We start from the raw sequence: 13,349 nt of genomic DNA, 5'->3' as shown, positions 1-13,349 counted from the left end.
TGCGAAGACAACTAACAGAAGCACAACATAAACCGGACATCTACACACAAAAATGTCTATATTGATCGATCCTCAAAAGAGCAAACCATGGAGAATTAGAGCTTGATGTGAGCTCGAGAAACTAATGAAACATCCGACAAGAATTGCAAGAATCGATTTGTCAAAATTTGCATCTACCTTGGAATATATAAACAGAGCCAGATGATGGAGGAACAGGTCGGCAAACGATTGGGCTTGGACCGTTGGCAGCAGCATCAAACGCAGATCTCCATCCTCCCCGGAATATGGGCCAGCAGTGGTTGGACTTTCTATTGATGTAGAGAGGAAAACGTTACACGCTTACAAAAGAATTCTCATATACCAAAATAAATAAACCATGTGTATATAGATAACTATATAAACTTGTAAGAATAGACACTTTTATAATAGTAAAACAGGTCACCTTCATTAGAATAGGTGGATGCAGCGGCTGCCAGATTATCATGAATACAGAGTTGTCTAGTAAGCTTGGAAAGAATAGAGGACTGTTTCTGGATACGCTCTATCCTTCGCTTGGCATTCTGGTCCTCCGAGAAGCTCTTCTATTCTTTCCATGCTTTGAGCACTATAATTCCAAATTAAACGAGGCACATGATGATCACAAAAATAAAAGCATATGATGCACAAATCTTTTAAACAAGGAAATGAATGTTCGTATAGATATTGAAGAATTAGCTTAATACGGCAGGATCTAGTGAGTATTCCGTAATCACCCCATGTGAATTCTCCGTGGCTAAGAATTACAATATCCGAAAGCATCAAAATCCAGTGGATGGATGCTTGAAAAGAAACTAACCTTCTAGAACTGTATAGCTTAAATCGCATGTCTTCTTCTGCCATTCCCTGAGTTCAGACCATGCTGGAGGAATTTATCGTCAAGTTCACGGTAAAGTTTCCGAGCTAAAGCTCTTGTACCCTCAGAACTATGAATAAACTTTTCACCAAGCCTAGAAAGTTCATCCTGCACTACTTGGGACTTGCCCTGGAGCCTGCAGTAATCACAAAACCAATACCAATAATCAATATTCAATATAGGCGTAAATAGTGCATCACATTCTATCATATGATGTACTGAAAGAATCATTGCATCCAGACAAAACTAGGATAGAAGCAGCTTCACGAGACAACATACCCTGAAAGAAGATTTTGCAGCCTTCTTTTCATGCGTTTTTGATATGTTAAGCGAGGGTACCCCACTAGTTGATGCCAGTCCTCGTTTTCCCTAGTCAAGTTTGCATTCTCATTTTCTGGTCTTGATTTCTCTTCCAGAGTGCTTCAAGTTGAAGCCTCACCAAATCGTCGTCTTTCCCTCCCATTACTCCATCACGAAGCTCCCCGTCACTTCCTCCAACATCTTATTCTTGCTATTTTTTTCCATCAATTTTTCTTTTATTTTTTTCCACAGATCCTTCCTCTTTTTTTCTTCTCTTCTCACCAAATCGCCGTCTTTCCCTCCCATTACTCCATCACGGAGCTCCCTGTCACTTCCTCCAAGATCTTATTCTTGCTATCTTTTTCCACCAATTTTTCTTTACTTTTATTTTTTTTTTCCACAGATATTTCCTCTTTTTTTCCTTCTTTTTCTGATTTTTTCTTCTATTCTCCCCATTTTGCACTTATTCTACCCATCCATGTTTCTTTGTACACTTTCTGCCCTAATGTTGCCTGATTACAAGTTGCAAAGTAGTCATGATTCATAGGCTCACCTGGTGTCTTCACAATAACAGCTTTTCTGCAAATGAACCAATCTAATTCAGTAGGGGTTCAATGAATAAGCATTCAGCAAGTCCTCATTAACATCTATCCTCATTTTTTTTGTTTTAAAATAAGTCACAATCTAACAAATGTCTTTAGCAATCATATCACCATGAAATACCAAGGAAAATCAACTGATATACAAAATTCCAACTTTACAGTTTTTCTCTGAGAATCAAATAATTAATACAACAAATCGAAGAAAAATATCTTTGCATTCGTTTTACTCATGGAAACACCTTCATATACAAAGGAAATTCAACAGATGAACAAAATTTTAGAGTTTCTTACCCAGACATTCTTGCTACGGGTTATGGGCAGAAAAGAGAGGGAGACGGAGTACCGGTAGTGACTGGACTCCACGCGGTGACGACGCCGGGAGTAAGAAATTGGGCGAGAGAGAGAGAGAGAAGTTGGAGGCCGTGAGATGCTGGAGATGAGAATCTGATTTTTGGGCGAAAGAGAGATGCATCCTAATTTGGGAATTGTGAGAAGAGAGTGAGAGAGAATCAGTGAGTTTCGCCGGAGAGATGGATGGGAGTGGTACAGTAGGATTGGAGACCGTTGCACAGTTTTTAAAATGTTTGAAATGGATGGAAGTGGAAACGCATATTTGGGGGTAGGGATTTAAGTTTGTAGTATATGAATTTAATTTGAATTTGATTTTCAAAAATAAAATTAACAGATTTTGTTTTCTATTAAGCACGCAATTCATACAAATTATTTTTAAAAATTCTTACTTTCTTAACATTTTATTTTATTTTATTTATTCAAATAAAAATTATTTAACGCCTACACTCCTATTTATTTTATTTTCAAGATATTAATAATTAGTCATGCTTATTCACTTTGTAAAATCTTTTTATTTTTTTAACAATCAAATAATTTAATATAATAAGTTTTTATCAACTTTCATCTCATTAAAACCTAGTTTGGTTGCCTTGGTAGTATTTGATAAGATAGGGCTGGATTATCTCTAATTCCATGATTAAGTAATGGAATATATATTTTATTCATACACAATTCCTATCATGGGTTTGATTTTCAGGTGTTTGGTTTGAACAATGGAAAATAGGGATATAAAAGGGCGTGTTCGGTTATGGATATTTGGTTTGCATGAAACAAATCTTAAATGATTTGAATCTTGAGGGGCCCACCAACATGTATGTGTCTGCATGCATTTGGTGTTGAACCCATCTGCAACTTGTACAGAGGCTGATGGGTCGATAATCGGTCCATGATTCTGGCGATGACTTCTTTGGGATGAGGACGATGCTTGCGGCCGTAATGCTTCATGGCAAGAAAGCCCCCCTGAAAAACTGTCCAATTGCCTCCACCACCTCCGGTCCCACAATGTTCCAACAGGCTTGATAGAAGCTAGCAGAGAAACCATTGGGTCCGGGCGCGCTATCTCCGGAGATACTGAAAGCGGCCCTCTTGACCTCGTCCGCATCCGGTACCTGGGCGATGTCCGCAACTTGCTCGGCTGAGTGAACCTAGTGGATTAGGTCGAGGCCAGGTTCTTCCAAAGCCGGGTTGCAAGGCGCAAGAAGTTGTTGGTAGAATTCCACTGCTGAGTTATTAATGTCAGCTTCCTCGGTTAGCTCTTGTCCGTTGGCATGAATCGAGTGGATGCAAAGACGGACCCCTTTGGTAGAACCGGGTGTTCTTGTCCCCCTCGGCTAGCCATCTCAAGGCTGCCTTTTGCCTCCAAAAATCCTCTTCCATTCTCAGCAGGAGGATGTACTCGACAATGTGCTTGTTGATCACCGTCCTATTCACTGGCGTAGGCAAAACCTCGAAGTTGGATTGGGCCACGACAATAGCTTCCTCCTTGTTCGCGACATTGGCGTGGATGTTCGCAAAAACCTCTTTGTTCCACTTCTTTAAAGCTTTTTTAACTCTGGCATGTTTAATTTGGATGTTTAGAATACTGGTCGCCCCCATGGGCTCCTCCCAAGCATTCTGCACAATAGCCAAAAAGCCTTCATACCGGATCCACATGTTCTGGAACCTGAATGCCTTGCCCCCGATGGCGATGTTCGGCATTTTGCATCGTGCTAGAACTAGTCCATGATCCGAGGCGATCCGTGGGAGGTTCGTTACCCAGGTAGCCTCAAAGACCCTAGTCCAAGCCTCATTAACAAGCACTCTATCCAACTGTTCAAATAGTCCGTTTTTGGCCCAAGTAAAATCCGCCCCATCGAACCCTGGGTCCATAAGCCGGCAGTCCTCAATTGCCTCCGCAAAGTCGACCATCTCGGCCTGCCGGTTGGTGTCGCTCCCAATTCTGTCCCGGTGTGATAGGATGGTGTTGACCACCAATGATCCATGGTGTTCCTTCAAGGGGCCCACCAATCTCTCTCATCTTATCCCACAGAAGGTATCTCTCAGTTCTTGTGCATTTGGCGTACACGGTCGAGATAGCTAGAGGGCTATCAATGCGATGGGACTTGAGCCTCCCATGCAAGATTTGTTTCGAATCACAATCAATATCAAAAGTAGATCCCTCTTCCACAAATAACAAGATCTTGCCCGTCGTGTTCGAGCCAATGAAGGACAGCCCCAAGGCCTTGGAAAACCGGTCTGGATCAGGGGTTGTGAGCGGTTCCATTATTGCAAGAAATAAGACATTGTGGCATTTAATCAATCTTTTCAATACGTGTTGGGTTGACGCATTCGCGATTCCCCTCACGTTCCAAAACATGATATTGTAAGACATCATTAACAAGTAGAATGCTTACCCGAAGGGGATGAAGGCCCTTCATGACATTGAATGATTTGGAGCTCTTTGTTCTTTGCGTGCTCCTCGGCATCGCCTAGAGGAGGATTGCCTCCTCCCCTCTCGCACCCCATTTGCGCATCCATATCCGGGCCTTCCGCATCCCCACAATTATCAACATCAAATTCCCCATTCGCCATGAGGGAGTAGTATTGGTTAGTGCTCATGTGATTTTTCATCGAGAGAAACCACGTCCCCTCGTCATTGCAAGGCGCGTACCCCCTCTCGAACTCCCGCACGTAGGTGGATAAGTTGAGAGTTTCGCCTTGGGGCCTCCCCACCCCACATCAAAATCTCCATGAATTGGCGTTGGTGTCTCGATGGCCGGGTGTGGTGGTTCCCTTCGGTCCCCATCTCTGAGCTTTACCCCCACATCGTGTGTTTCGAGGCGCATTTCACTCCCCTCTTGAGTGTCACCCATAATGTCCGGTCCATCCCAAAATGTTTCATCGGCATGTTCTCCATATGAGTTTTTACTTGGTCGATCGGCCGCCTTTCCTTTTTTTTCCTTGGCATTTCCAATCATTAGAGTTGGGGGCGCTTTTCGCCATGTCTTGCTTTCCTTTCACTACTTGGTCCGCGGGTTGAGGCTGTTTTGGTGGGGCGGTGTAGTAGTTTCTCTTTGGTGGCATATCCCCTTTACCCGTTGCGTAGCACACATCGCTCGCATGGCCAACATGCTTGCATTCTTGACAATAAGATGGTATCTTGTCCCACCGGACTTGTTGCACCATTTTGCGCCCACAAATATCAAGGATTATTTCTTCGGGAGGCGGTTTTGTGATGTCTATCTCAACGCAAATTCGAGCAAAGGATAGTCTAGACTTGTTGGCCGTGGCTCAGTCGACATGGATGGGGGTACAAAGAAGCTTGCCGATGGCGAATAAGGCGGATTGATCGAAGAGGTGGATTGGGAGCCCGATTAGGTTACACCAAATTGCTGCAATCGGGGACTCACAATATGCATCCAAGAAAACCGAAATGTTCATGTTCATTCGAGAGAAGATCGCTAGAAGGATTTCCGGATGGGCGCATCGTCATCTTTCTTTTGGAGGAAGGCTAACTCTCATTAAGAGCACTCTCGAGGCAGTTCCTATCCACATCTTCCAAGCCATTGAGCCCACGGCCGGAACCCTTAAGCTACTCGATCAGCAATTGGCTCGCTTCTTTTGGGGCTCGACGACTGAGAAAAAACGGACACATTGGATCAGCTGGGACCAAATGTGCCTCCCCACCAAGGAGGGAGGGCTCGGGATCCGAAAGTTCACAGAAGTTTTAAGAGCATTCAACATTAAACTCTGGTGGCGGTTCAGAGAACAGAACTCTTTATGGGCCCGGTACATGATGAGAAAGTATTGTGCCAATTCCTCGCCACTTTCGCCAAGGACCACGGGAAGGAATAGCCCGACGTGGAGGAGGCTGGCCAAAGCTTGGGCCCACGCTCACCCGCACATTCGTTGGATTGTTGGTCAAGGTAAGATCTACTTCTGGGATGATATATGGCTTGGCAACGTCCCTCTTAGGGGGCTATGTTTCGACGAGAGGGGCAGCCCTACAACGATTGTCTCGGATTTTATCACGGATGGTGAGTGGGACGCTCCAAAACTCCAAGTTCTCCATGACCAGGCTGGCCTTCCCCAACAGATCATTGATCAAATTTGCAAAACCCCGATACTCCCCGGGGAGCCGGACATCCCACGATGGACGCTCACAAGGCGAGGAGATTTCTCGCTAGCCTCGACTTGGGAGACGGTCCGGTCGCCTCAACCCATCATCCAAGGGCTCGAGGAGATTTGGACGGCTGGCCTTACAACTACCATCGCTATCTTCAATTGGAGGCTCATATCTAACTGCATCCATGTTGACGCAAAGCTGCAATGGCGCAAGATTGAACTCGCATCCAAATGCCAGTGCTGCCCACACAGGCCTAGTACCGAGTCCCTCCAACATCTCTTCATTCAAGGAGTAGGTGCAACAAGAGTGTGGAGGGAATTCGACGGGTGGTTCGAAGGCTCGGCCCCCACTCTCGTGGTTAATGACACGATCCCAACAAGAATTGAGGTATGGGCGAGAAGAGTGCAGCAGCCGGGAAGGAAGCACCTCAGCCGAGCCATGCCTTACCTTATCTTCTGGTTCCTCTGGGCAGAGAGAAATAGAAGCCGCCATCATGATGTTCAATTCAAACCGAGCAATGTGATTTGGCAAATCCTCACTTTCATCCGAAACAGCATGGCCAATGGGAGGCTTAAGCCAAAGCATTAGAGAGGGGTTAGGCTCGGAGTCAGTATCCCAAGCCATGCCGAACCTCAACGGCTACCGCGACTCGCTATGATGGTTAAGTGGGAACCACCGGATCAGGCCTGGATCAAACTTAATACGGACGGGTCCTTTAATGAAGCAACAGGAAAAGCTGGGGGAGGCGGCCTCATTCGAGACCATTTGGGTAAGGCGCTCGTCGCCTATGCGCTCCCTCTCGAAGCACATTCACCACTCGAAGCCGAACTTCTCGCCATGCACCACGGCTTGATGCTGGCCTCAGAGTTTGAGAAACCAATTTGGCTCGAATCGGACTCCGAGCAAGCACTCAATCTCATTAAAGGGCCAAGTTGGGGACCTGCTCACACTCGCCAAGCCATGGCCCACATGACCTTACACAAGCGTCAACTCACACTCCGAACTACCTTCATCCACCGTGAAGGCAATAAGGCGGCTGACTTACTTGCGAAGATTGGTGTCGACTTGAGTCACAGTCGAGTCTTGGAGGCCCAAGACTTACCGAGAGCCGTCCAAGATGTCATTCGAATGGAACAAATGGGGATTCCGAACTTCCGGGTCCGCGCCGAGGAAGATTCTTAGGAGGACACCGTAGAGTAGGCGGGTGTCGAGCCATTTGTGACACGACCCCTACTTACTCTTGTGGTGATTTGGCCTTTTGATTGTCCTTGTTTTGGTTGTAATAGTTAATTGTAATAGCCGCTTGTAACCCTAAGCCTCGAGCTAGGCTAATTGTAACCGAGAAATATTTTGCTATATAGGGATGAGGGACCCACGAACCCTCCACCGTTAAGGTGTTAGACAAAAAAAAACAATATGCATCCAAGTCCGGGGACCATTTGAAAACCCTCATTGGGTGGCGATCAATGAACCATACGGGTGTTCCCTTTGGTCCTCCGAGAAGTCGTGCATAGTCCGCCAAATCCTCGCATTGATTAAGAAGGATATGCTTGGCGTTAATGTATTTCCAATGAAAGCCACACCAGAATTTAACATTTTCAAGGGCTTTTTGAATTTGAGGTCCCGTTGGGATAGAGTGAGAAAACTTATCCACGATAGCGTGTCCCATTGGACACGGAGGCAAGCTTTAGCGTTTCAGCTCCGGAGAAGTAGATGGTCGGGATGCCATTGGACACGGAGGCAAAGCCAATGTTATGGAGCTTTTCCGGTTCAAAGGCTTGAGGACCATTGGGGTCGGGGGTGCCTTTAAAGAGATCCGCCATCGACTTCGGCTTGTCGGGGTGGCCCGAGGGTGGCACGCCCCCCCTCCCTTATTGAGTACCAATATTCGGACCCCATGGTGTTGCTGTTCGGCTTGGGTCAACCGTTTCCTTCGGCTAGTTCGAGGATTTCGGGCTCACCCCCTTCTCCTCAGCTACGCAATGGTTGGCCGCAATCATGTTTAGGTTCACCTCGGTCAAAGAAGGGTTGACGCTTGTGTTGGCACTTCGGCCATACCCCGGGTTGGCAGTCCCTTGGATGTGACTTTCCGGCTTCAAAGGTGTCTTAGATTTTGAGTGTCCTACCTTTCCTAAAAGGGGGAAAATCCTCATACGATGGATTGCAAGTCGCCGTACTCGAAGGCATTGCTGGTTCGAGCCTCGGCTGGTGAGTGATGTATGGCTCGGGCGCCATGGGTTCGGGTTCCGGCGGACCAGCGGTTAGGAGGAGGGGCTGTGCAGCCAAGGCGTCAAGTATTTCCGCCGAGTCCAAGGCGGCTAGATGGATGAGCTCTGCCTCCTTTGGTTGCATAGTAGCCTCAACTCCAATGGGATCACGTGAGCCTTTGGTGTGGAAAGGCACAAAGGCACTTTCGGGAGTTAGTTTTGTCCCTATGGCTGAATCGGGTAATTTGCCTTGCTGCAAAAGGGAGAGCATATTTGGTTGTTTTGAGGCCTCAACGGCTCCATGTGGTGCAGCAACACGTGATGTCCCAACTTGGCAAAGCACCAAGTGACTTTCGGCGGATCGGAATGTTGCTCTCACCACAGGACCATCATGGAGGTTGGAGTCCCCACCATCGGCGACGACCCCCCTCCCCGCCGACAACGTCGGACTCATGGCCGGCGGTCGGGCCGCCCATAGCAGAATCGGCGCCGGCGTGGGCCTTGTTGTTCATTCCTTCACCTTCGGCATTTGGGCATGGAAGGGCCTCGTCCGGCGGTTGGGTATCTCTTGCGGGCTGGCCAAAGCTCGCGGGGAAAATGACCGTTTTGAACTTGGGACTTCCGGCGAAAGAGCCATCTTCATCGCCGAACGAGAGTTTCTTGCGTAGTAGCTTATCCTCCGGGAGTGGAGAGGGGATGAAGCGTTTCCGGCCATCTCCCTTCGATGGAGGGGCCGGGGTGTTCTTGCGGGCCTTGCACCTCGCCTTGACCGCCTTGCTTTAGACGGAGGTTTGGATGGCTCGTCCTCGGGGGATCGAAAGACCATTTGCTGGTCCGTGAGTTCGCGCGCTTCATCGGGTCCAGGTTCAGGGTCCGGCATGGCCGGTCGTGTAGCAAGGACCGGGGTACGGGCGGGTGACCAAGCTCTTGAAGTTAGTTCACTGGTTGGACCGAGAGCCACCAAGGGAGCCTTGGGAGGAGCGGCCGATTCGGGGGTGGGTTGGAGGAGGGGTCGTGGGGTGGGGCTGGAAACATGCCGAAGTAACGTCGGGGTTAGGTGTGGTGCGAGGCGGAGGTCGGCCGATGCCGTCGGGGATCAGGCTGAGGTCGGCGGTGATTGTCAGCGGCGGATGTCAAGGTTGAGACAATAAGATGGAGATTTTTAGAGAGAAGGAGGAGATTCTGTCACTACTTTTAAGTCCTGAGACTCACGGGAAAAATAGAAAACCGCATAACACACTTCGCTTGTGTGGCCCACGTGTTTGCATTCCGAACAATATGATGGGATTTTATCCAATCGAACTTGCTGGACCGTTTCTCGACCACAGATGTCTAGGATGATCTCCTCGGGGGGCGGCTTTGTTATATCGATCTCAATGCAGATACGAGCGAACGAGAGCCTTGATTTATTGGCTGTGGCTCGGTCCACTTGGATTGGCGTGCCCAACAGCTTCCCGATAGCAAGGAGAGCCGATTGATCGAACAAGTGGATCGGGAGTCCAATTAGGTTACACCAAATTGCCGCAATTGGTGAATCACAATATGCATCAAAGTCCGGAGACCATTTAAAAACACTCATGGGGTGGCGATCAATGAACCACACCGGGGTGCCTTTAGGTCCACTAAGCAACCAAGCGTAGTCCGCAATATCCTCACATTGAACAAGAATATGTTTGGCATTAATATACTTCCATGTAAAGCCTCGGTTAAATTTGATAGTATCAAGGGCCTTTTGAATTTGATGCGAGGCCGGAATAGAATGGGAGAACTTACCAACAATGGCGTACTGGCCAACTTCTGAATTTCCGCTCCGGAGAAGTAGATCGCCGGGATGCCATTTGAGGTGGTAGCATAGCCGATGTTTTGAATGTGCTCCGGGACGAACACTTTCGGGCCTTCGGGGTTTGGTGAAACTCGGACCATGTCTGCCATGGACATCGGTTTGCTAGTGTGCCTCACACAAGCTACGCCCCCTACGGCTTGGGGGTTGCTCGTCGGGCCTTGCTTCCGGTCATCCCCTAAATTGTCGAGGTTTTCAGCACCAAATATGGCTGGGGCCCGTTCCAATTGGTGTCAAGAAAGAGGAAAGGCAAGGTACATGAGGGCGATGTGTACATCAAAGCGCAACACATTGATTCATGGCATTTGAAGGAGAATGTCGCTACGGTGACATTTGGGACTGATAAATCGGGTGTGAACGAGTAGGGCACTGGCTCAATGAGTGTAGCATGTGGGCCCCCCAACCGGGAGATGGAAGGACCTTGACCCAGGAGGGTGCGTCCCCTGCGGAGGTATCCCTATCGCAGGCCCTAATTAGGAGATGGACTATGGTTTTTGGTGATGCACAGGCTGCATCAAAAGTGTAATAGGGTTCTTGAGAGTTTATAGATGACCACTCTAGTTGTTAGGGAGGCCCTCGTTGTACTCTAATTGTCATGGCGAGTCGTCACTTTTGGGCGACTCGGTGTTTGTAAGGTTGTTGCAAATGGCTTTTGGTAATGCACAGGTGTGGGTCCACGTTAACCCTCCACCCCTTGGGGTGTTAAAAAAAATTGGCTGGGGACAAACGTGTCGTGTCAGCCTCGGTCATTGGCGTGTCATCGACCGAATTATATGCCTTCCCCACATGGGGTTGGGGTTGTGCCGCCGGGGGGATCGTGTTTGGGACAAGGGGGGCGCCGTGTCTCAGGGAACTTGGGCACTCGGCTTTGGACTCGGACTTGGGTATGGCCGGCCGCTTTCGAAAGATTGACGGAGTTTCCGAGTCCTTCCCCTCTCAAGTGGGGGAAAGTCATCAAGTGAGGGGATATTGGGTGCAAAATGCATCGCTGAGGCTGGTTCGTTTGTCCGTGGGAGGAGGTGTTGCGGTTCGGCTGCCGCGAGGACGTCCGCTGGCCGATTGACGGCGAGAATGGAGTCCAACATCTCCGCCGAGTCAAATGATGCAATCTGCAAAATGGAGTCATTTTTTGGCAACATTGGGAGGCCAACGGCTAGTGTGTCACGTGAAGTCTCGGTTTGGAAAGGCACCAAGTGACTTTCTAAAAGTGGTTTTGTTACTTTTTCCATTTCTGGTAGTTTGACCTCCACACCCGCCAAGGATGTCCGTCCTTCTCTAGAACCAGCAAAAGGAATCTTTGAAGCATGTGGCGATTTGTCTCCATCCTCACCATCGTTCTTCACGCCGTCGCCGGGGCCTCGGCCGGAGATTAGCGCCGAGAACCTGCATCTTTACCGACGACGCCCTCGTCCGCGACGGTCTTTTCCTTTCTGGTGCTCACTCCTTTGATCGAACCCCTTTTCTCCAACGTGCTATCATCTTTCACTTCCATACCTTTACCGGCGTTCTCCGCAACCAAATTCAGCTACTCCATCAGATTTTTCTTATGAATGAATATTGTTGTTGTTTCTTCTTCCTCCTCCTTTGCCGCGGCTCTCTTGACCTTCGGCTTGAATGTGGGGGAAGGAGTGGTGATGAATCTTTTGTTTCCAATTCCTTTCTTGGTCGGCCTTGGAGTGGATCTCCGCAGCCTCAAGCGTTCTCCAATGCTCCTCCGAGCTTCCTTCTTAAACTCAGCTGCATTCGTAAGGCTTTCTCCGGCTGATTGGAACATGGCCTCTGGGGTGTGGCTCTTGCCTGGGTCGGGCTCCTCCATTGGAACCAAGGTGTTGTGGTATTCGAGTGTCTCTCCCGACAGGAAGACCGTCGGTTGCTGTTTGATGATATCCGGCTCCCCTAGTGATGGAGACACACCCAAGCTGATCTACAAGGTTAAGAAGATGGATCCAGTGATCATTTTTTTTATTTTAAACACCACGAGGGTGGAGGGTTAAGGCAGACCCACACCTGTGCATTGCCAAGACCATTGCAACGAACAAACAGAACACCGAGCCGCCCAAAAGTGACGACTCGCAAAGACCTATTAGAGTACAACGAGGGCCTCCCTATTAGCTAGAGTGGTCATCTAAATACTCTTAACAACCCTTTTACAATTACAATGATGCGATCTTTGGAAAACCAAAATTAAGACCATTTCCTAATTGAGACCCGCAATAGGGATACCTCCGCATGGGACGGTTCCTCCTGGGTCAAGGTCCTCGATGAAACCCTCCATCTCCCGGCTGGGGAGCCCACAAGAGACATTCATTGAGCCAATACCCGTCTCATTCGCATCCGAATTACCACTCCCAAACGTCACCGTAGCAACGTTTTCCTTCAAACACCAATCATCAATGTGGTGGCCTTTGGTAATCAAATCTCCCTCGTGCACCTTGCCTTTCCTCTTCCTCGACACCACTTGGAACCCATCCTTGTCCACACTTGGTTGGTTTCGATTTGCTGCTCTTGGGGCCAACGAAACAACATCCATTGTACCTTCCTTGCTCTTCTCTTGGTTGGCACATTCTTTATCCTTGTTTCTATGCTCATAACTCGTTGAAGTGCCGGCCCAAGTATCCACCTTTGGACGCCATTCTCGGCGAATGATCTTGGAGACATTGCTCGAGTAGTGCGTCTTTGTTGGCGTTCGGTGGTTCTTACTACCATCACGTTCCTTCCTTCCCAAAGCATGACACTTATCAATGGTGTGCCAAACATGCTTACAATTGGCACAAAACAAAGGTATACGATCCCATGCCACTTTTTTTTTTTTTTTTTTTTATCAAACACCTTTACGGTGGAGGGTTCGTGGGTCCCTCATCCCTATATATCAACAAAAGGCCATTACTTGATTACAAGAGGACCAATCTTTCTAAAGCTAGAGTGACAAAAACAATTTACACCACACCCTATTACAAAAACACCACAAGAGTAAATAGGGGTCAATCCGGGGATGGACCGACACCCACATACTCTACGGCGTCCGGTACAAAGCAAGATCGGTGACCACTTT

General features: G+C 48.2%; 1 protein-coding gene across 1 annotated transcript; it reads right to left on the bottom strand.

The window, feature by feature from the left end:
* Positions 1-853: 853 nt before the first annotated feature.
* Positions 854-4,053, bottom strand: LOC121757638. The gene is made up of 3 exons (XM_042153154.1): positions 3,455-4,053; positions 1,685-1,771; positions 854-1,028 (listed from the first exon to the last, which is right to left on the bottom strand). Exons 1-3 carry the CDS (start codon positions 4,051-4,053, stop codon positions 854-856), a joined length of 861 nt encoding a protein of 286 aa, XP_042009088.1.
* Positions 4,054-13,349: the final 9,296 nt, after the last annotated feature.

The sequence above is a fragment of the Salvia splendens genome, chromosome 12 (assembly GCF_004379255.2).
Source record: "Salvia splendens isolate huo1 chromosome 12, SspV2, whole genome shotgun sequence".
Lineage (NCBI taxonomy): Eukaryota > Viridiplantae > Streptophyta > Magnoliopsida > Lamiales > Lamiaceae > Salvia > Salvia splendens.
The sequence above is the reverse complement of the archived record's forward strand: the minus strand, read 5'-3'. Positions and strand labels throughout refer to the sequence as shown.

Excerpts from the sequence above, each read along its gene's own strand:
- LOC121757638 (XM_042153154.1), bottom strand. The coding sequence starts at position 4,053 with ATGGTCGACTTTGCGGAGGCAATTGAGGACTGCCGGCTTATGGACCCA. Across the intron at positions 1,772-3,454 it reads GAGGGGGACAAGAACACCCG|AAAAGCTGTTATTGTGAAGA; the intron begins GTTCTACCAAAG and ends GTTCATTTGCAG. Across the intron at positions 1,029-1,684 it reads GCAACATTAGGGCAGAAAGT|GCTCCAGGGCAAGTCCCAAG; the intron begins GTACAAAGAAAC and ends TGATTACTGCAG.